A 20,680-nucleotide genomic window follows, 5' to 3' on the forward strand; every position below is an offset into this window, starting at 1 on the left:
TGATTTATATAAGCATGTATACTGAACACAAATACAAAAGCAACAGGCACAGTGTTGGTCCAGTGTTTCATGAGCTAAAATAAAAGATCCCAGAAATGTTCCATACACACAACAGGCGTATTTCTCTCAACTGTTGTGCACTAATGTGTTTACATCCCTGTTATTGAGTATTTCTCCTTTGCCAAGATAATCCATCCACCTGACAGGTGTGGCATATCAACAAACTGATTAAACAGCATGATCATTCCACAGGTGTATCTTGTGCTGGGGAGAATAAAAGACCACTCTGAAATGTGCAGTTTTGTCACACACAAAATCAAGTTTGAAAATGATTGCGTCACAAGATGACATGTCAGGAGGCTTAAAAGCTTTGAATCCCCTCGTATTGTGTTCTCTCCTGCAACTTGTTTTTTTTCACAGCATGGTATGATCACTTAATTCCCCGTCAATGGGTCAATCAGATCCCAGTTACATTCAACAGGTTTCCAGGCTATTTAGTCGGGGTCTTTCGAGGGCAACATGCAAATGTTATTCTGTCTCGCTCCTTTTAAAACAGACAGCTGTCGTCATTGTCCCTCTGCTACTCCTCTGCCGAACTCACACACACACACACACACACACACACACACACACACACACACACACACACACACACACACACACACACACACACACACACACACACACACACACACACACACACCAAACAATTGATTACCATTCAAAATCCTATTTTCTCTAACCCTAAACATAACCCTTAACATAACCTTAACCCCAAACCCCTAAACATAACCATAACGCTAACTCTAAACCTAACACTAATTGTAACCCTAAAACAACACTAATTGTAATCCTAAACCTAACCTCCAACACTAATTGTAACCCTAAACCTAACCTACAACGCTAATTGTAACCCTAAACCAACACTAATTGTAACCCTAAATCTAACCTCCAACACTAATTGTAACCCTAAACCTAACCTCCAACACTAATTGAAACCCTAAACCTAACCTACAACACTAATTGTAACCCTAAACCTAACCTCCAACACTAATTGTAACCCTAAACCTAACCTCCAACACTAATTGTAACCCTAAACCTAACCTCCAACACTAATTGTAACCCTAAACCTAACCTCCAACACTAATTGTAACCCTAAACCTAACCCCTAAGCCTAAAATAGCCTTTTTCCTTGTGGGGACAGGCCACATTGTCCTTGTTTTTACTATCCTTGTGAGGACTTCTGCTCCCCACAAGGATAGCGCAAGCAAACACACACACACACACACACACACACACACACACACACACACACACACACACACACACGTCCTTCTCAGCCCCAGAGAGAGGTAGTCAGTGCATCGTTTCCTCAGGAGGATGTTATGTTCTGAGTGTCTGTGTCACAGTCTGACGAGCAAACCCCCCCCTTCTCCCTAATACCCCCTTTCACCCACTCCTCCACCCTCCACCTCATTAAAACCCTTCCCATAGACACCACCGCTCTGTGAGGCTCCCTGCTCTCCGCGTCACCTCCTATCCCCCACTGCCTCTATGTCTTCCTTTGAGCCTCAACCTTTTATTTTCATCAGGCAAGACATGAAGAGAAGAAAAAAAAACATGTTTCTTCTCTCTTCCCTCTCTTGTCTTCAGTGGGCTGCTGTGGCTTTGTGGCAGAGCTTTCAAGTAGTAAGCACCTATTTATTTGCTCTTTTCACCGCTAATTCTCCATCATTGTCCCTCAACACCTCCCATGGAGCTGTGAACCAGGCAGCCATGAGAGACTGCTTTCTCTCCTTAGGATGTGATTCACTGAGCTGGGATAATGATGAGGCTACGGACACTGGAGAGATGCAGGCCCCATTCCAAGCACAGCACTGCTATTCTGTTCTGTACAGCCCAACGGTAAGCACTCTGCCACTCTACAATCACCCTGTGTGTTATGTGTGCAAATGAACTCAGATTATTGGTCATAGTTATGAAATGACTAGGCCTAGATTAGGCCTACCAGTCCCTTTTGTGTTTCAAGACGCTGCCTGACAATCTGATCACTCTTTGGGCTTGTTGTTTGAGAAAGGCATATTGACACACAGGCTATTTGTTTTGAGGTAGCAGACAGCTCGTGTCCTTCATCAAGATGTCACACTTGTTGATTGAACTTGACACGGTTAAATGCATTACTGGCAGGAACATCTCATCACAAATTTGTGCCACCTGTGTTCAGTTATCAGACAGACAGACAGACAGACAGACATGTCTGCCTAGCGATTACAGCATTACCTTACCCATGAGAGAGAAAATGCACTTGTGTCTGTCAGAATAAATGCCTCACAAGTCAATCTGATCACTTTCATTACTTCAAAGACAAACGCGCCCCAGCATAAGAGACAGTGGAGTGGTCTCAGAGGGGGGAGATAGATTCCTCGTCTCCATCCTCTGTGTCATCTCTGGTTGGTCAGGTCTGGGCGGCAACATATACATTCACTGAAGTCAATGAGACCCCCCACTGGGGTAAGGTTAGCATGGTCTCCACTTGGAAGTGAACTGTTAGACTGTACAATGATACAATGTGTACATTATTTGATCTATATTTTTCTCTCTCTCTCTCTCTCTCTCTCTCTCTCTCTCTCTCTCTCTCTCTCTCTCTCTCTCTCTCTCTCTCTCTCTCTCTCTCTCTCTCTCTCTCTCTCTCTCTCTCTCTCTCTCTCTCCAAACCGTCTGCCAGCATTTTAGGTTAGTCTCTGTGGAGCAGTGAAGTGCCCACTCTTTTCCCCTCTACGGCAAAGTGAGTGTCTGAAGGGTTCTTCCATCACCAGACATAGCACTTGATAGAAGAGTAGCGTCATCCTTTTCTTAACGAGGCAATGTTATTTAGTCCACTAACACTAGTATAATATCTGATCTGTGTTATATCTGAATTACTGAACACCAAGATGGTGAATGTCCAAGATGCTCAACTTGTCTTCGTGCTCAAGTTGTCTTTCCCCTATGATCCACAAGAGGGCAGTCTATTTCCTACGCTCCTAGTGGTTCCCCTCTCTTGCCATCCTATAGGAATGCATTGTTGAATCTCCACACCCAGTCACAAAAAGTACTATTATATGTTTACATCCAGCTGGGTTAAATTATATTCAGAAATCCTATAATAGCCTAGGTATAACATGAATCATGAAAGAACTTTGACTCATCCAGTAGCCTACTCCCACACAAATTACAACAGCACACCCAACACTTTTCACATTGTGGACACACCACCCATAATGCACAGTACGCATATGCAGTGGGCACTGCAATCCTCTCTGTCCTCTAAACATTGTTTTTTTTATGTTTTCGCCAAGTCATAGTGACACGTTCTGTAATGACTCATGTGCCCTTTTAAATACTCACACTGTTTCCCTCGATCCCTCACCAGTGTGTGTGCAAACTATTGGGTGCAAAGCAATACATATCCCGTCTAAACAGGATGCCCATTTAACATGATAAAAATCAAATGTCCCATGATGATCGTGACAAATTACAGAAGTCCAAGATATTTTTCTAAACATATTGAGAATAATATCTGGTGACCAAGCAAAAGAGGAAATCCCCCAAAAGAGGGGGGCGTGGAAGGCTTTTCTTGCAATGTCATTGTGTACACTGTAGAAGTTCACTGAAACAAAAAAACAATCACAGCACATGAGACATGCTGTTCTCGGGGCAGAATAACAAACACAAACAACTGCAAGGCTGCAGCGACACGACTTTCTAAACTCGGCAAAAAACAAGAAATGTCCCCTTTTCAGGACCCTGTCTTTCAAAGACAATTCGTAAAAATCCAAATAACTTCACATATCTTCATTGTAAAGGGTTTAAACACTGTTTCCCATGCTCACTCGATGAACCATAAACAATTAATGAACATGCACCCGTGGAACGGTCGTTAAGACACTAACAGCTTACAGACCGTAGGCAATTAAGGTCACAGCTATGAAAACTTAGGACACTAAAGAGGCATTTCTACTGACTTTTAAAAACACCAAAAGACGCCCATGGGCCCTGCTCATCTGCGTGAATGTGCCTTAGGCATGCTTCAAGGAGGCATGAGGACTACAAATGTGGCCAGGACAATAAATTACAATGTCCATACTGACTGTGATATGCCTAAGACAGCGCTACAGGGAGACAGGACAGAAAGTTGATCATCCTCGCAGTGGCAGACCACGTGTAACAACACCTGCACAGGATCGGTACATCCGAATATCACACCTGCGGGACAGGTACAGGATGGCAACAACTGCCCGAGTTACACCAGAAACGCACGTTTCTTTTTTCTGCTGAGTTTACAACGAATACGCACGGAGGAATTAATAGTGAACTTCCAAAGCTATGCAGTATTGCACATTTTGTATTTCCTTTCCTGATACTTCTCAATCACAAAACGAGGAGGCTTTTTTTTTCTTTGTTTGTAGAAAATCAAATGGCAGTAAACCTCAGCATTGCTGCATCCATTTTTAACGAGGGCATATAAAGACTTAGAATGAAACTTATATTGTGGCAGCAGGTAGCCTAGTGGTTAGAGCATTGGGCCAGTAACTGAAAGGTTGTTAGATCGAATCCCCTAAATGACAAGACAAAAATCTGTTGTTTGCCCCTGAACTTTTCCCCCGGTAGGCTGTCATTGTAAATAAGAATTTGTTCTTAACTGGTTCAATAAAGAAAGCATATAGGGTTATTTTAGTTCCCCAACATGGCATAGCCAATCAGAACCATCACTTAAAAATACCCAACAAGTGTCAACAGTTTAAATGTTTCCTATGTTTGTAAAGAGCAATCCATCCTGAATAAGATACCTCCTGTTAAGCAGGATGTGGTTAGAGGAGAAGTTCGAGATGGATAGGACCAGAGTAGGTCGAATTTGTATCCAAGCCCTCGTCTAGGATCAGATACTCCATCCTCCCTTATGCTCAAGGGAAGCATCCTAGATCTGTGGTTTGATGTACCTCCTCTACTTCAAGCAACACAGACAAGTCTGCAGGGACAGAATTCCATCATCATCCAAAATCATGAAATTCAATTCAAATGAAAATCACACAGGCCTACTGCTACAAAACTTTGCTAGCTACAATTTATAAATCAGAAATATCTGTTCAGATAAATCTGTGATTATTGGTTATTAGTAAGAAACCTGGCCCTTATATGGAATAGCCTACCTGTGTTTGGAGTGGGTAGCAAGGCTGGAGGTGAAGTCAATTGAGTCTTATAGTTTAGTAGTGAAACTTCAGATTTAGATATCAGCCCTGGATGGGCAAGTGAAAAGGCCCTAGATATTTAACCAAAACCCTGTTTCCTCTTTTGTGTCTATTGGAGCGGAGTGCAAAGGGAAGTTGTTTCGTCAAATCCTTGGTTGGACATATCTTGGACAGAAATAATCACCCACAGATTTTGACAAGTCATCACGCTACGTGTACTGTTGAATGTGTGCCACATCCCTCACTCCACGGCGTCTTTTTCAAAGAGGGTTGCAATTGTTAGGACAGAGGGAGTTTGAGCCGTTTGGAGCGCTGATCGAAAGTAGAGCAATTCTTTGTAAGAGCTTCAGGTGAATTTTCCGTTTTTGATGTGTCATCTATTTCCTCAATGAGGGATGTTTGTGAAAATCCTCAACAGAATATTGTTTACAGTAAACGGGGCTATTTGAAGTCCTGAAAGTCAGATGCATTACCTACATTCATACTAAAACTCATTTATTGAGACAATTTGATGTCATGAAAGAGAATTACTGACAGCGGTTACTTGATATACTTTTTTCATTTTGCACTTCATTTAGGCAAGTTGGAGACAGAGGGAGGCAGGCAAGTAGGAGAACAGTAGGAAAGGTGGATGTGGGAATTGAACCCCAGTTTACAGTGGGGTCTGGGGATTGGCATATGTGTCTAGCCGCGAGTGTTGCTGCTCGACTCGCCGGCTCTGCACAGTCACTTGACTTTCAACTAAGTCTTGACTCCTCAACTCCTCAATCCTTCTTGAGACAGTCTATCCATGTCTGTCTGTCGAGTGCAGTTCCTCTTCCCATGAACAAAGAAGCACATGGGAGAACGTAATTGCCAACCTTTGTGGAACTCTGACACTCTGTTCCATCCGGTACAAAGGCAAAGCACTCTTCTATTCCGCGTCTGTTGAGCCCATGTCTGACACACACAGTATAATCTATATAATTAGAAAGACGAACAGCCATTCAGAAGTGATTTTTTGAGGGGAAAAGCCTCCGATTCCCTCTCAAAATATGTACTATATTGATTATGTTTATTCACACCAGTTAGGGCTGACGAGAGAGGGACATGGGTGGGCACTTGTTTTGACGAAAAAGAAACATCTTCAGATTATTCACAGGGAGCAAAGCAATATTGAACCCCAAAACATCCAGGCATCAGAGTAGCACTTCATTACTCTGCTTTTTCTCCCTGCAGTATTCTGTCTGAGAGGATGAACTAAGTGGTTAATCAAGCTGAAGCCTCTGCCTTGTTTGAGGGGCCAAGAGTGGCCAGGAGAGGCCCGTGGCTATGGATGCTCCACGGACCGTACACAAACACACACACACTCCGAACGCACACACACCGCATTACAAACACACAGGGAGGGAATGGGCAGACGATGGAAGCAGACACTCAGAGGCTCGTGTCTGCCTCAGTGCCCAGAAGAGGTGAAAGGTCGTCCAGCTCTGAGAGGGGCAGCGGGTGTCCCACTGGACAGAGGAGTTATTTTGTGTGATGGTGAGGTGGATAGTGCAGACTACTTGTTGCATGTCTTTACATGACCTCTCTCCTCTTCTTTCTGAGAACTCAAGTATCATCATCAAGGTCTGATTGTCCAGCCAGAATTCCATCAAACGCTTAAAGAAAGTGACACGTTCATATTTCATGAACCATTGACTTTCTACAATGTTTCTGTTTCTATGTTTCTACATTGTTATGTGTTTTCCTGCAAATAACTTTTCTCAGAAGATGATAATCCACTGCTTTAATTTGATTCACATTGATCAGACCCAATTCAATGATAACTGCTTTGTTAGTGTTCATCGTCTTTTAACCCAGTTGAGATTGCTAGTATTCCTGGTATTTCCAGTGAAGATCTATACTAAAATCATGTAGATGATTTGAATTTGATTTGATGTTTTTCTGTTGATAAAAAGCATTTTCCATTGATTGCAGTAGAGATTTTTAATAAAAGCCTGATGACAATATCTCCTATGTTGTGTTTAGTCCGTAGACAGAATGTATGGTATGTGGTTGAACTCAGCAGGAGCTGACACTCAGTATTACCTCTGTGTGGACAGGGATGACCCAGTGCACCCTGGCAGACAGACAGAGTCGGAGAGAGAGAGAGAGAGGAGGTCCGGCGAGCCGAGCACAGCGATACTGTTTGATCTCCACAGGACAGGTCAGGACTCAAAGATTTAGTGTGTGATCTCTGGTAGGGAGCAGGGAGAAGAAGGGAAGCATGGCCACCGGCCCACAGAGACCCCATTATAACCATACACATCAGGGAGGCCAGACTTGGAGATCAGTAGATCACTAGCGGCATCAGAAAGGAATACTGGGTCAATAGCCTGTGTGTGTGTGCATGTGTGTTCTCTGTCCATATTTCTCTTTATCTATAAATTCTTGCCTGTACTTTAACATAGGTAATAGTAGGTATATTGTATTTCATATCAAGCATATAGCCATATCTTGACATGGATGAGACAGTGACAGTATATATATGTATTTAATGATTGACTTAAACATGAGCTTTAGACGGAAGGTGATGAAAATTCCATCTTAAATTCAAATTCTTCCGAGAGGTTCAGACAACTCACTACAGTGTTGAACTTTTTGTCCAAAAGTTTCCTAGAGACAGTCAGATCAAGATGAACTAATCTCTCTTATCTTCAAAACTGATCAACTTCTTGTCCTTGATTCTGATCGATGCATTGACTCTGTTCTCCAGGAGCCGTGTCATCTCAGCCTAGTCAAGTTACACAAAAGATAAACGTTAAAAAATGAAAATGTTCCACCTTTTTAGATGGCAATTGTATGTGGCTCCATGTCTGGCTTACCTGTGCCTCTTTGATCATGCCAGAGCATGGAGATGGGATGGCTGTGCGTTTGATTCCAGGGGTACTTTGACAGCTCACCGGCTGGCAAAAGGCTGTCGGATGTCTGCAGGCAGATCAGAGGAGACGGGGTGGAAATCAGAAGTCCAGCTGGGAGAAGATCAGAAGAGACACAAACTTCAGCGAGAGCCATTGTGAGATACGCAGACAGCGGCTCTGATAACTTTTCTGTTTCTTGTTTCTTTTCTTATTTTTTCTTACAGTACGTCCTTTTCAGAATTTTGAACGGCTCATTTAAAGGTCTGTGAGGTTTTGTCTGACTTTGACAAAAGTGGTGTTTTTTTTTCTTCTTTTGGTTGCCTTTTGGGGTTTGGCTTATTCTTTATGGTGGTGAATAACTACTTGATACGTACAGTAGGCTCCACACATTCACATTGCACATGTTTCAAGACAGAGATTTTTAGAAAAATAAGGATTACCCCCTTTTTCAATTTTAGTCTATATTGTCATACCCAAATCTAACTGCCTGTAGCTCATGCCCTGAAGCAAGGATATGCATATTCTTGGTACCATTTGAAAGGAATCACTTTGAAGGTTATGGAGATGTGAAAGGAATGTAGTAGAATATAACACAATAGATTTGGTAAAAGATAATACAAAGAAAACAAAACTGTTCTTTTGTATTTTTTTCTTTGAAATGCAAGAGAAAGGCCATCATGTATTATTCCAGCCCAGGTGCAATTTAGATTTTGGCCACTAGATGGAATCAGTGTATGTGCAAAGTTTAGACTGATCCAAAGAACCATTGTATTTCTGTTCAAAATGTATCAAGACTGCCCAAATGTGCCTAATTTGTTTATTAATAACTTTTCATCTTCAAAATGGTGCACTCTCCTCAAACAATTGCATGGTATTCTTTCACTGCAATAGCTACTGTAAATTGGACAGCGCAGTTCGATTAACAAGAATTTAAGCTTTCTGCCAATATCAGATATGTCTTTACCATGGTAATCGCATTAGCCCACATTAGCTCAACCGTCCCGTGGAAGGGACACCGAGATTAACCTGGTTAATTAAGGGCTGGAGTCAATCCAATCCATATCACGGAAGTTCCGTGTTATAGCTTGATTAAAATGTAAAGACAATGTTCCGCATTCGTGGAGACTGCATTCAAGGTAAACGATGCATGTGTTGGCTCAATCAAAAATTACCTTTACATTTTTACACGGATCTTTCGCGTTAAGGAATGAATCCAGCCCTTACCAAAGGGTAAGTAAATACTAAATCTTATGGTATACTGTGTTTCTTGAATTTTTAACCAGGTTCAAATTCAAGATAGTGTATAGGAAATTACACTGAACAAAAATATAAAATGCAACATGCAACAAGTTCAAAGATTTTACTGAGTTACAGTTCATATAAGGAAATCAGTCAATTTTCATTGATTTATTTATTAGGCCCTAGTCTATGGATTTCACGACTGGGAATACAGATATGCATCTGCTGGAGACACATCTCCTTCGCATAGAGTTGATCAGGTTGTTGATTGTGGCCTGTATAATGTTGTCCAACTCCCCTATTTATGGCTGTGCAAAGTTGTTGGACATTGACGGTAACTGGAACTTGCTGTCATACACGTCGAACCGCAGCATCCCAAACATGCTCAATGGGTGACATGTCTGGTGAGTATGCAGGCCATGGAAGAACTGGCACATTTTCAGATTTCGGGAATTGTGTACAGATCCTTGCGACATGGGGCCGTGCATTATCATGCTGAAACATGAGGTGATTGCGACGGATGATTGGCACGACAATGGGCCTCAGGATTTCATCACGGAATCTCTGTGCATTCAAATTGCCATCCATAAAATGCAATTGTGTTCATTGTCCGGAGCTTATGTCTGCCCTACCAGAACCTCACCACCATGGGGCCCTCTGTTCACAACGCTGACATCGGCAAACCGCTCACCCACAAGATGCCAAACTGCCCGGTACAGTTGAAACCGGGATTCATCTGTGAAGAGCACACTTCTTCAGCTTGCCAGTAGCTATTGAAGGTGAGCATTTTCCCACTGAATTTGGTTACGATGCCGAACTGCAAAGAGGTCAAGGCCCTGGTGAGGACCACGACCACGCAGATGAGCTTCCCTGAAACGGTTTCTGAGAGTTTGTGCAGAAATTCTTCGGTGAAGTAAACTCAGTTTCATCAGCTATCCGGACGGCTGGTTCCAGACGATCCTGAAGGTGTAGAAGCCGGATGTGGAGGTCCTGGCCTGGCGTGGTGACACGTGGTCTGTGGTCATTAGGCCGGTTGGATGTACTGCCAAATTCTCCAGAATTACGTTGGAGATGGCTGAACATTAAATGCTCTGGCAATAGCTCTGGTGGGCATTTCTGCAGTCAGCATTTCACTTGCACGCTCCCTCAAAACTTGAGACATCTGCGGCATTGTGATGTGTAACAAAACTGCACGTTTTAGAGATGTATTTTATTGTCCCCAGCACAAGATGCACCTGTGTAATGACCATGCTGTTTAATCAGCTTCTTGATATGCCACACCTGTCAGACAGATGGAATATCTTGGCAAAGGAGAAATTCTCATTAGCAAGGACCAAATTAAATTTGTATAAACATTTGAGAGAAATAAGATTTTTGTGCATATGGAACATTTTCTGGATATTTTATTTCAGGTCATGAAACATGGGACCAACACTTTAGATGTTGCGTTTATATTTGTGTTGAGTGTACTAAAGACTCGTCTATATTTTACCCCCTAAATCACATGCTTTAGGCTTTATCTTAGTCTTTTTCTTATTTTTTAAAATAGGAATATTGATGGCAATGCAATGGTTGTTTTTCTTGCTTGACCACATCTCTTCCTCACATTTCACACAAATATTAAAATCTTAGTATCAATACCATATGAGAATTTAACCTTTTGACTTCATGCGTGTATCACTAAATGCATAATTTCAGTTTTTCCTTGGAGTGCATTTGGGGCTGGGGCTGGAGAAATTTGACCACTCTCAAATTCATAGACAGAGCTATGAATGCAAGGACTGACTGAGCATCCATAAATCAAAGTGATAGTTTTAACCATATTTGGGGCAATATAGTGTTTACAAACAATGTAAAAACATGCTTATATATTGGGTTCTGATGCGGTAAGACAATTTAACTAAGCTCACGAGGCATTTAAGTTATATTATTCAAGAATTCGATGAGTATATGTATTTTTAAGTTTAAAAAAATCGTAACATTTGCAATTGCCCCTTTTAGCGTTTGATTGCAAGCTGAACGGTGTGGTAATGTCTCCCTCTAGTGCTTGAGGTGAAGCAAACGTTTTTGATTAAGTTTCAGAAACAAATTGATAAGATGCAAATGTTGAATTCAAGGTATATGGGGGGGGCAGCAATGATTATTCCATTTGTGAAAATGCTATTAAACTATTTTGGTTCAGGATTCTGTTTTGCAAAGAACGTATTCGTATGCTGGAAACATTTAAAATCCATCTCCAGGTTTATATGAAGCGACTCATCTGTGCCATTGTAAAAATCATTAATAAAGAGAGTGAGGGTGGCACCGGGTGGCGCTGTTGTCCAGGATGTTCAGCTATATAGAATTCCAGGCGTAAGCAATCGATCACCAATATGGGCTGGCTGCTGTACCATTCGTAGTCTCTGCACTTTGCGCTGCACTTGAGGTTGGACTAGAACCGTCTGCAATTGCAAACAAGTATCTAAAGGTATATTTTGCAACAAAGAGGACAATGGCAACATCCGTGAAATTGAACACCGGTGCAGACATGCCCATTCTCGGTCTCGGGACGTGGAAGGTTTGTTCTAAATTTAGCAAGTAATCCCCTTTACTTGTATTTTGCCAAGAAAGCTAGCTATACTGCTAGCTAGCTAGGTCCAACTTTTTGAGTTCTTTGAGTTCTTTTTGGTCTTTGAGCTAGTTAGCAACTTTGGAAATTACAGAATGGTATGCATTTATGACATATGAATACGTAGCTTTCTCTCTTCCGTTATGGAACTATAATATATTCTCAATTAACGTTACTTTTCTCTATTTAGAAAGCTCTCGACGATAAAAAAAAAAAAAAAAAAACAGGAGCCAGCTGCAATTCCATAAAATGAGCACTGATATTTGTTCGATTTTAGATTTTTTATATATAGCCTGCCCTACTGTATTGTCAAAATATTAGCTAGTCAAGATATGTGAACGTTTTTAGGAACAGGCAATAGACCCCATAGATATGTGAACTCTTACGTTTTTAGGAACAGGCAATAGACCCCATAGTTTCTGTTACAATAAAGCTTTGCCTTGGTCTTGTGATTTTTGTCGTTGAAAGGCTGCACCCATTTCCTCATAGCTGTATCATTCAAAGTCACAAATCCCCTTTGTGCAATATCTTGTGATCAAGTCTGTAACATTTGAATCCACAAGGGACATTTTGTAGGTTACTGCATTATATATATTTAAAAAATGCAGTATTTATTATTGGACCATCCTCCATTCCCTCTTTTGAAGGACAAATAATTTTGTTTTTACTGCTTTTTTTGTTACATATACAATTTACGTACATGAAACTTTTTTTTACACAGTAGTTGCATAACTATATTTTGCTATTTGACATATTACATCTGGATACATAGTACTTAAACACATCCGATAGAGATATTACACATACACATATATACCCATCCCTTGGCTTTTTCCACATTTTGTTACATTACAACCTTATTCTAAAATTGATACATGTTTTTACCCCCCTTAATATTCTACACACAATACCCCATAATGACAAAGCAAAAACAGTTTAGACATTTTTGCTAATTTATATTAAAAAATTAAATATCGCATTTACATAATTATTCAGACCCTTTACTCCGTACTTTGTTGAACCACCTTTGGCAGCAGTTACAGCCTCTAGTCTTCTTGGGTATGACGCTATAAGCTCGGCACACTTGTATTTGGCGGAGTTTCTCCGACTCTTCTCTGCAGATCCTCTCAAGCTCTGTCAGGTTGGATGGGGAGCGTCGCTGCACAGCTATTTTCAGTTCTCTCCCGAGATGTTTGATTGGGTTTAAGTCCGGGCTCTGGCTGGGCCACTCAAGAATATTCAGAGACTTGTCCCGAAGCCACTCTTGCGTTGTCTTGGCTGTGTGCTTCAGGTCGTTGTTCTGTTGGAAGGTGAACCTTTGCCCTAGTCTGAGGTCCTGAATGCTCTGGAGAGGATTTTCATCAAGGATCTCCCTGTACTTTGCTCTGTTCATCTTTCCCTCAATCCTGACTAGTCTCTCAATCCCTGCCACTGAAAAACATTCCCACAGCCACCCCCATGCTTCACTGTAAGGATGGTGCCAGGTTCTCTCCAGACGTGACGCTTAGCATTCAGGTTTTCATTAGACCAGAGAATCTTGTTTCTCATCTTGTTTCCTTTTGGCAAACCCCTAGCAGGCTGCCATGAGCCTTTTACTGAGGAGTGGCTTCCATCTGGCCATTCTACCATAAAGGCCTGATTGGTGGAGTGCTGCAGAGATGGTTGTTCTTCTGGAACAACCATCTCAGAGGAACTCAAGAGCTCCGTCAGAGTGACCATCGGGTTCTTGGTCACCTCCGTGACCAAGGTCCTTCTCTCCCGATTGCTCAGTTTGGCTGGGCAGCGAGCTCTAGGAAAGAGTCTTGGTGGATCCAAACTTCTTCCATTTAAGAATGATGAAGGCTGCTGTGCTCTTGGTGACCTTCAATGGTGCATAAATGTTTTGGTACCTTTCCCCCAGATCTGTGCCTTGACAAAATCCTGTCTCGGAGCTCTATGGACAATTCCTTCAACCTCATGGCTTGGTTTTTGCTCTGACATACACTGTCAACAGTGTGACCTTATATAGACAGATGTGTGCCTTTCCAAATCATGCCCAATCAATTAAATTTACCACAGGTGGACTCTAATCAAGTTGAAGAAACATCTCAAGGATGGCCAATGGAAACAGGATACACCTGAGCTCAATTTCGAGTCTCATAGCAAATGGTCTGAATACTTATGTAAATAAGGTATTTCTGTTTTAGTTTTTTTTAATACATTTGCAAAAATGTCAAAAAGGCTGTTTTAGCTTTGTCATTATGAGGTATTGTGTGTAGACGTTTTTATTTAATCAATTTTAGAGTAAGGCTGTAACATAACAAAATGTGGAAAAAGTCAAGGGGTCTGAATACATTCTGAATGCACTGTATATAGTATTTTCAGTCACAACATTTATAGATCATGGTATTTTGAACCCACCCCTCAGCTGCTCTCAGCCCATTCCACCTACTGTATCTCTGTAAACCACCCTCTTATGATTTGTCAGCCCGGAGGTGACATTGAGATCCTACTATTACAATGGGAGGCTTACTGGGTCAAACATTGACCCCTAGTGGTCTGAATATTGACTTTGATCTCAGGCCTTTCTAATAAACAATCGTTTAGTTTATGAACCAGTATTATATATTTGACAGCTTATTAGCATAAACCTAATATGTTCCCCCTGTTGATGATGCTTATTATGCATTAAGGTTGAACCAAAAGGATTATATATAACAAATATGAAATGAAATACGAAACGACTAAATATGTGAAATTGAATTAATTAAACAATGTATGTTGATGCAAATATTATGTACAATATTCAATTATGTTTCTATATGATAACAATAGCCTAATTTAATATGCCATAAAAAAATATATTTTTTTAACAGTTTCACTAATTCATTCTAATAAACGTCATCATTATGACACACCCCTCACTATTGTCATTAGTTACACTAATTGCACTGTTTGTCTCCATAACCTGGTTCAAGTACTCATGACATTGCCCTGAAGAAGGCACCGTGATGCTGAAACGTTGGTAAATACCCAATAAATTACTGGGAGGTTATATGTGGAGTCTGAGACTATATTTATTTTGATAGTTAATAGTTTATTTGCCTTTAGTCAGCACCTCCACACAAACTAGTTTTTTTCTGGGTGTGTGCCAGCTCATGTTTTTTATGTTGACAATTCTAAAATAATTTGCTGCGTTTTTCCATCCAGTTTTGTTTATTGTGATACACTGAGTGTTCAAAACATTAAGAACACCTGCTCTGACCAGGTGAAAGCTATCATCCCTTATTGATGTTACTTGTTAGATCCACTTCAATCAGTGCAGATGCAGGGGAGGAGATAAGTTAAATGATTTAAGCCTTGAAACATGTCTTGTGTATGTCTGCCATTCAGAGGGTGAATGGCCAAGACAAAATATTTAAGTGCCTTTTGAATGGGGCATGGTAGTCAGTAGTCAGGCACACCGGCTTGTGTCAAGAACTGCAATGCTGCTGGGTTTCTCAACAGTTTCCCGTGTCTATCAAGACTGGTCCAACATTCAAAGGACATTCAGGCAACTTGACACAGCTGTGGGAAACATTTGAGTCAACATGGGCCAGCATCCCTGTGGAACGTTTTCGACACAGAGTCAATCCCCAACGAATTGAGGCTGTTCTGAGGTGCAACTCAATATTAGGAAGGAGTTCATAACATTTAGTATATTCAGTTTATATTACACATGATCGTTCTTGACTACGTTTCTCCAGTTCTTTTTGTTTTTCTTCTAACTTATTCTGTGCCTCTGTTTTAAAAAAAAATGTGCTTTACCCCCTTTTTCTCACCATTTCAATCATGTCTCACCGCTGCAACTCCCCAATGAGCTCAGGAGGCGAAGGTTAAGTCATGCATCCTCCGAAACACGACCCACCAAACTGCGCTTCTTAACACCCTCCCGTTTAACCCGGAAGCCAGCCGCACCAATGTGTCAGAGGAAATACTGTTAAACTGACGACCAAAGTCGAGGAGTCGCTAGAGCGTGATGAGCGAAGTAACGCCCCGCCGTATCCGTAACGTCCTAAGCATGCCTTCAACTGCCGATTTGGCTACTGAAGATCTTGATACGGTTGTAGTTGAATCATTTGAAAGAATGAATCATTCTGTTTCCTGCTCCCTCTGTACCAGTCCCCTCCAGGTAAAGTAACTGATGCGGTGAAGGCGGCCATAGCTGCAGGCTATAGGCACATCGATGGGGCCTTCATCTACCAGAACGAGACAGAGGTGGGAGAGGGCATTCATGTCATGGTCAAGGAGGGGGTGGTGAAGAGAGAGGAACTGTTCGTGGTCAGCAAGGTGAGATTCACTGTCTGCAGTACAGTTATCTGCTCTCAAATTTGTACCACTGGCATTGCAGTGAGAAGTTGAACCATTCTTTTAGTATGCTATTTAAAATAACGAACTTGATATCAAGGCTATATGATGATCAAATCAAATCTTGGCTAGTGAAATTGTGGTTTAGATTGAATTGAGGAAATTGGGTGGTAGTTACGCAAGTCAAGCTTGTTCTCTTTGCAGCTGTGGTGCACATTCCATGGGAAGTCTATGGTGAAAGAAGGCTGTCAGAAGACTCTCAGTGATCTGAAACTGGACTACCTGGATCTTTACCTGATACACTGGCCCATGGGCTTCCAGGTGAGACTAATATCATTTTAACACTATCTCACTTATAGCTTTTTTTGCCCCAGTAGGCGCCATTGTTTCATGGCAGGGGTATTCAAATCAAATCCCGGAGGTATGGAGTACTGCTGTTTTCTGTTCTACTTGATAATGTCCCAGGTCTAAATCAGTCCCCGATAAGAGCGGAAGAATGAAAATCAGCAGTAGAACTGGCTTCAAGGTCCAGATTTGAATTCCCCAGGTGTTGTAAGAGGAGTGTCTAATGACTTTTATAATTACTATCGTTGTTGCGCAGCCGGGAGAGGACCTCTTCCCTACGGACAGCAATGGAAATAATATCGACGATGGCTCCAAATTCCTGGAGACATGGGAGGTGAGTCAGTGCGAGAGGACGCGTCCTCGAAGACACTACAGGACACTACAGTTCTCTTCAATTGAACATCACTTCAACTGGGTTATATTCATTAGACACCAAACGGACTGAAACAGGGACTACCTGGTCCAATAAGAAATGCTCATTTTTGTTTTCCGTTGTGTGCCCTAATGAATACAACCCTGAGTTTATTGTAATCTTATCACACAATGGGGATGCCATGTTGTCCTGTATACTAGGCTATGGAGGAGCTGGTGGATGCTGGACTGGTCAAGGCTATCGGTGTCTCCAACTTTAACAAAGACCAGATTGAATTCATCCTGAACAAGCCAGGCCTCAAGTATAAACCTGCCAACAACCAGGTACTGACTTTCCTTCATTACTGAATGAGTGTTTACTGATGGCGATAGTCACTCAAAAAGTTTGCACGACTGGGGTCAACACAGTACATTGTGAAGCACACAATGCTGATCCTATATTCTTATGTGACGTTAATTGTATCTTGTATCCCTCAACCTTCTTCTAAATTAGACTTTTCAGGACACTGATCACCCAACGCTTGTTTTAAACCCTCCCTCAAAGGGCAGAGGCCTCATTGTCAATATCCCTGCCCCATTGTCTTATTCACAGTGACCGCTTAGTCAGATAAAGGCCTGTTTAGTGCCTTTTATAGTCAGCCTCTTTCCCTGAGGCAAGGCAGCGATGCTTTGGTGACCTTCTATTCCTGCTGTTTTCCAGGCACATCTATCCCAATAGACATCCTGATTAACGGGTACATATCTATCTGGTTATTTGAGTGGACAGACCCCCTTGTGCTTTCTATTGTCACCACACTGAACAGCTTCCCGAATAAACAGCTAATCTTTATTGGGCTTATTTGACTGTAATACACAAAGGGTCTTAATTAAAATAAATGTTTTTTTAAATTTGTAATCCACCATATAATTTAATGATGTATCTTTCTCAAGATAAAATACCACCACTAATTCACTTATAATACAGTACATCCCGTGTGTTGTAATAAGAACTGTAGGTGAAGTTGAATAACCTCACATTCTTTCTACTGCCAGATTGAATGCCACCCCTATCTGAACCAGGAGAAGTTGATCAGCTACTGTCACTCTAATGGCATCTCTGTGACAGCCTACAGCCCCCTGGGTTCCCCAGACAGACCATGGTGAGGGTGTATACTTCAACGAATAATACCTGAGAGATATACACTCAGCATACAAAACATTAAGAACACCTGCCCTTTCCATGACAGACTGATCAGGTGAAAGCTATGATCCCTTATTGATGTCACTTGTTAAATCCAATATTTCAACTCGATATTAGGAAGGTGTTCCTAATGTTTGGTAAAGTCCATGTACATTCACCTTGTACATGAATTCTGAACATATACAGCCATTTACAGTTGTCCCTGTGAAAAGATTGTAACACTGTGTCAATAACAGGGCCAAACCAGAGGACCCTTCCCTACTGGAGGATCCCAACATCAAGGCCATCGCTGAGAAGCACAAGAAGACCTCTGCCCAGGTACAATAGTCTTTTTAAAATGTTTTATTTAACTAGGCAAGTCAGTTAAGAACAAATTCTAATTTACAATGATGGCCTAGAAACAGTGGGTTAGCAGCATACCACCCTGCATACCACTGCTGGCTTGCTTCTGAAGCTAAGCAGCGTTGGTCCTGGTCAGTCCCTTGATGTGAGACCAGATGCTGCTGGAAGTGGTGTTGGAGGGCCAGTAAGAGGCACTCTTTCCTCTGGTCTAAAAAAATATTCCAATGCCCCAGAACACTGCCCTGTGTAGGGTGCTGTCTTTCAGATGGGACGTTAAACAGGTGACCTGACTCTCTGAGGTCATTAAAGATCCCATGGCACTTATCGTAGGGGTGTTAACCCCGTTGTCCTGGCTGAATTCCCAATCTGGCCATCAAACCATCACGGTCACCTAATAATCCCCAGAAACAAATTATTATTATTATTATTTGTTATTTTATTTTTTTAACTGCCTTGTTCAGGGGCAGAACGAAATATTCTGTACCTTATCAGCTCAGGGATTCGATCTAACAACCGTTCGGTTACTGTCCCAATGCTCTAACCACTAGCCCCTACTCTAATACCCTTTTCACACTATCGAGCCAACCCGAACCGTACTGATATTTTCTTTAACCTGGGATCCCATTTACATGTCTGCTTTCCTCTCTCCGTCATCCTCACTTCAGGTCCTGATCCGCTTCCATATCCAACGGAACACGATTGTGATTCCCAAGTCTATCACCCCGACACGTATCCAGGAGAATTTCCAGGTATTATCACCCATAATTCTCCATTATTTGAAGAGGTGTGTCATCTGATTTAGTTCACGTGTGTGGCTGTGGAGTAATTGTCTTTTTGAACCATGCAGGTGTTTGACTTTGTGTTGAGCGACGAGGAAATGAAGACCATTCTGGGCTTCAACAGGAACTGGAGAGTCTGCCCAATGACAGGGTGAGTGAGGCCTTACGTGGTTTATTTTGACCAATGTACTGTATTTTACAGTATACACTCTCTCTGCAGAGGCTCAAACTGTTTAAATAAGTATTATGAAGTCAAATTTCAGTCAAATCATCATTTTAATGTCATGATGACAGCTATGTGTATTATGCTGTTACTTTTCTTTGAATGCAAATATACTTCATGTTTATTTGATTTCTGAACATGTGAAAAACTGTACTGTCTCTCTGAATGGTGTTTATTTTTCCTTTTCATCCAGGAGCATGAAGCACAAGGACTACCCCTTCAATGCTGAATTTTAAGGAAAGTTACATCTGGTGCTATGACTTGCTTGAGATGTCTGTCCTCTCTCTGTTTAGATTCATTATTATTTCTCCCTTTAAGACAATATGCATAAATAGCCATCCTTGAGCTAGTTTCTAGCGATTGACTGATTTAGTATCTGTGTGTTTCAGTATTGTATTTCTCATGACATATACACTCTGACCTATGTTATAGAATGCTAACCAAGCATAATGCACATGGTAGGATTGAAAAAAGCTTGAGGGTTTGGTAGGAAATCTGGAGCCTAGGATCTGCTAACGCACAGTAGGGTGTTTGTGGCTTCTCACATGACCTAGTTTGTTTCTCTTTCGATTTGAGTCTACAATGGTCTCTCACAAACTTTTTCATCCACATTTACAGGCCATATAATACCCATATGACTTTATAGAATTGATGTTAACCATAGGAATTCATAGTTCAACCATAGGAGCTGGGTATGTCATACCTGGTCTTACTGAAGTAAGTTACAGAAATATCACAATGGCACCTGGACATTGTGTATGTGATGTACAGTATTACATATCAACTGTGAGATTTTTCATTTAAATCCATCTGTTTTTGTTTCAGGGATAAAAACAGCCAACGAGTAGAAAATTGGCATATAGACATAGCTTATCCAAATAGTACATTGACCTATATGCATGAAGATATTTTGTTGGACACTCCCTTCCATCAAATTCCTACTCATAGGAGCCGTTTTCCCTAGAAATAGTCATCCACACTCCTTGCCAAACAGGATAAAGCACTTCTACTCATTGGCTGACTCATGATGTGGGTTGAGACTGTTGTGAAATTCCCAGTTTTCTTTTGTAAAAGTTTAAAAACATTTTTTTTTTACCAATAAAGCTTTCTTTGCTCCAGTCATTGTGCAGTTGATAAGAAAATATTCATATCATGG

General features: G+C 41.4%; 1 protein-coding gene and 1 long non-coding RNA gene across 6 annotated transcripts in view; both read left to right on the forward strand.

Annotated features, from left to right (window-relative positions):
- Window positions 1–1,806: 1,806 nt before the first annotated feature.
- Window positions 1,807–7,219, forward strand: LOC118366199 (uncharacterized). The gene is made up of 3 exons (XR_004821905.2): window positions 1,807–1,905; window positions 2,726–2,785; window positions 6,447–7,219. It is a non-coding gene; the product is annotated as an uncharacterized LOC118366199 (long non-coding RNA).
- A 4,492-nt stretch (window positions 7,220–11,711) lies between these two features.
- LOC118366198 (aldo-keto reductase family 1 member B1-like) overlaps window positions 11,712–20,680 on the forward strand; it is a 69,066-nt gene continuing 60,097 nt past the window's right edge. Inside the window, exons 1-10 of one of the 5 annotated variants that reach the window (XM_035748686.2) lie at window positions 11,719–11,906; window positions 16,098–16,265; window positions 16,488–16,604; window positions 16,885–16,962; window positions 17,202–17,324; window positions 18,033–18,139; window positions 18,417–18,498; window positions 19,188–19,271; window positions 19,370–19,452; window positions 19,718–20,642. In XM_035748686.2, the coding sequence (XP_035604579.1) occupies window positions 11,841–11,906; window positions 16,098–16,265; window positions 16,488–16,604; window positions 16,885–16,962; window positions 17,202–17,324; window positions 18,033–18,139; window positions 18,417–18,498; window positions 19,188–19,271; window positions 19,370–19,452; window positions 19,718–19,760 (951 nt within the window). In that variant the 5' untranslated portion in view covers window positions 11,719–11,840 and the 3' untranslated portion in view covers window positions 19,761–20,642. Of the gene's footprint in view, window positions 11,907–16,097; window positions 16,266–16,487; window positions 16,605–16,884; window positions 16,963–17,201; window positions 17,325–18,032; window positions 18,140–18,416; window positions 18,499–19,187; window positions 19,272–19,369; window positions 19,453–19,717; window positions 20,643–20,680 lie in introns of those variants that run through there. The other 4 variants (XM_052491855.1, XM_052491856.1, XM_052491858.1 and 1 more) reach the window with 4 other exon arrangements.

This window comes from Oncorhynchus keta, chromosome 33, assembly GCF_023373465.1.
Source record: "Oncorhynchus keta strain PuntledgeMale-10-30-2019 chromosome 33, Oket_V2, whole genome shotgun sequence".
NCBI classification, from domain to species: Eukaryota; Metazoa; Chordata; class Actinopteri; order Salmoniformes; family Salmonidae; genus Oncorhynchus; species Oncorhynchus keta.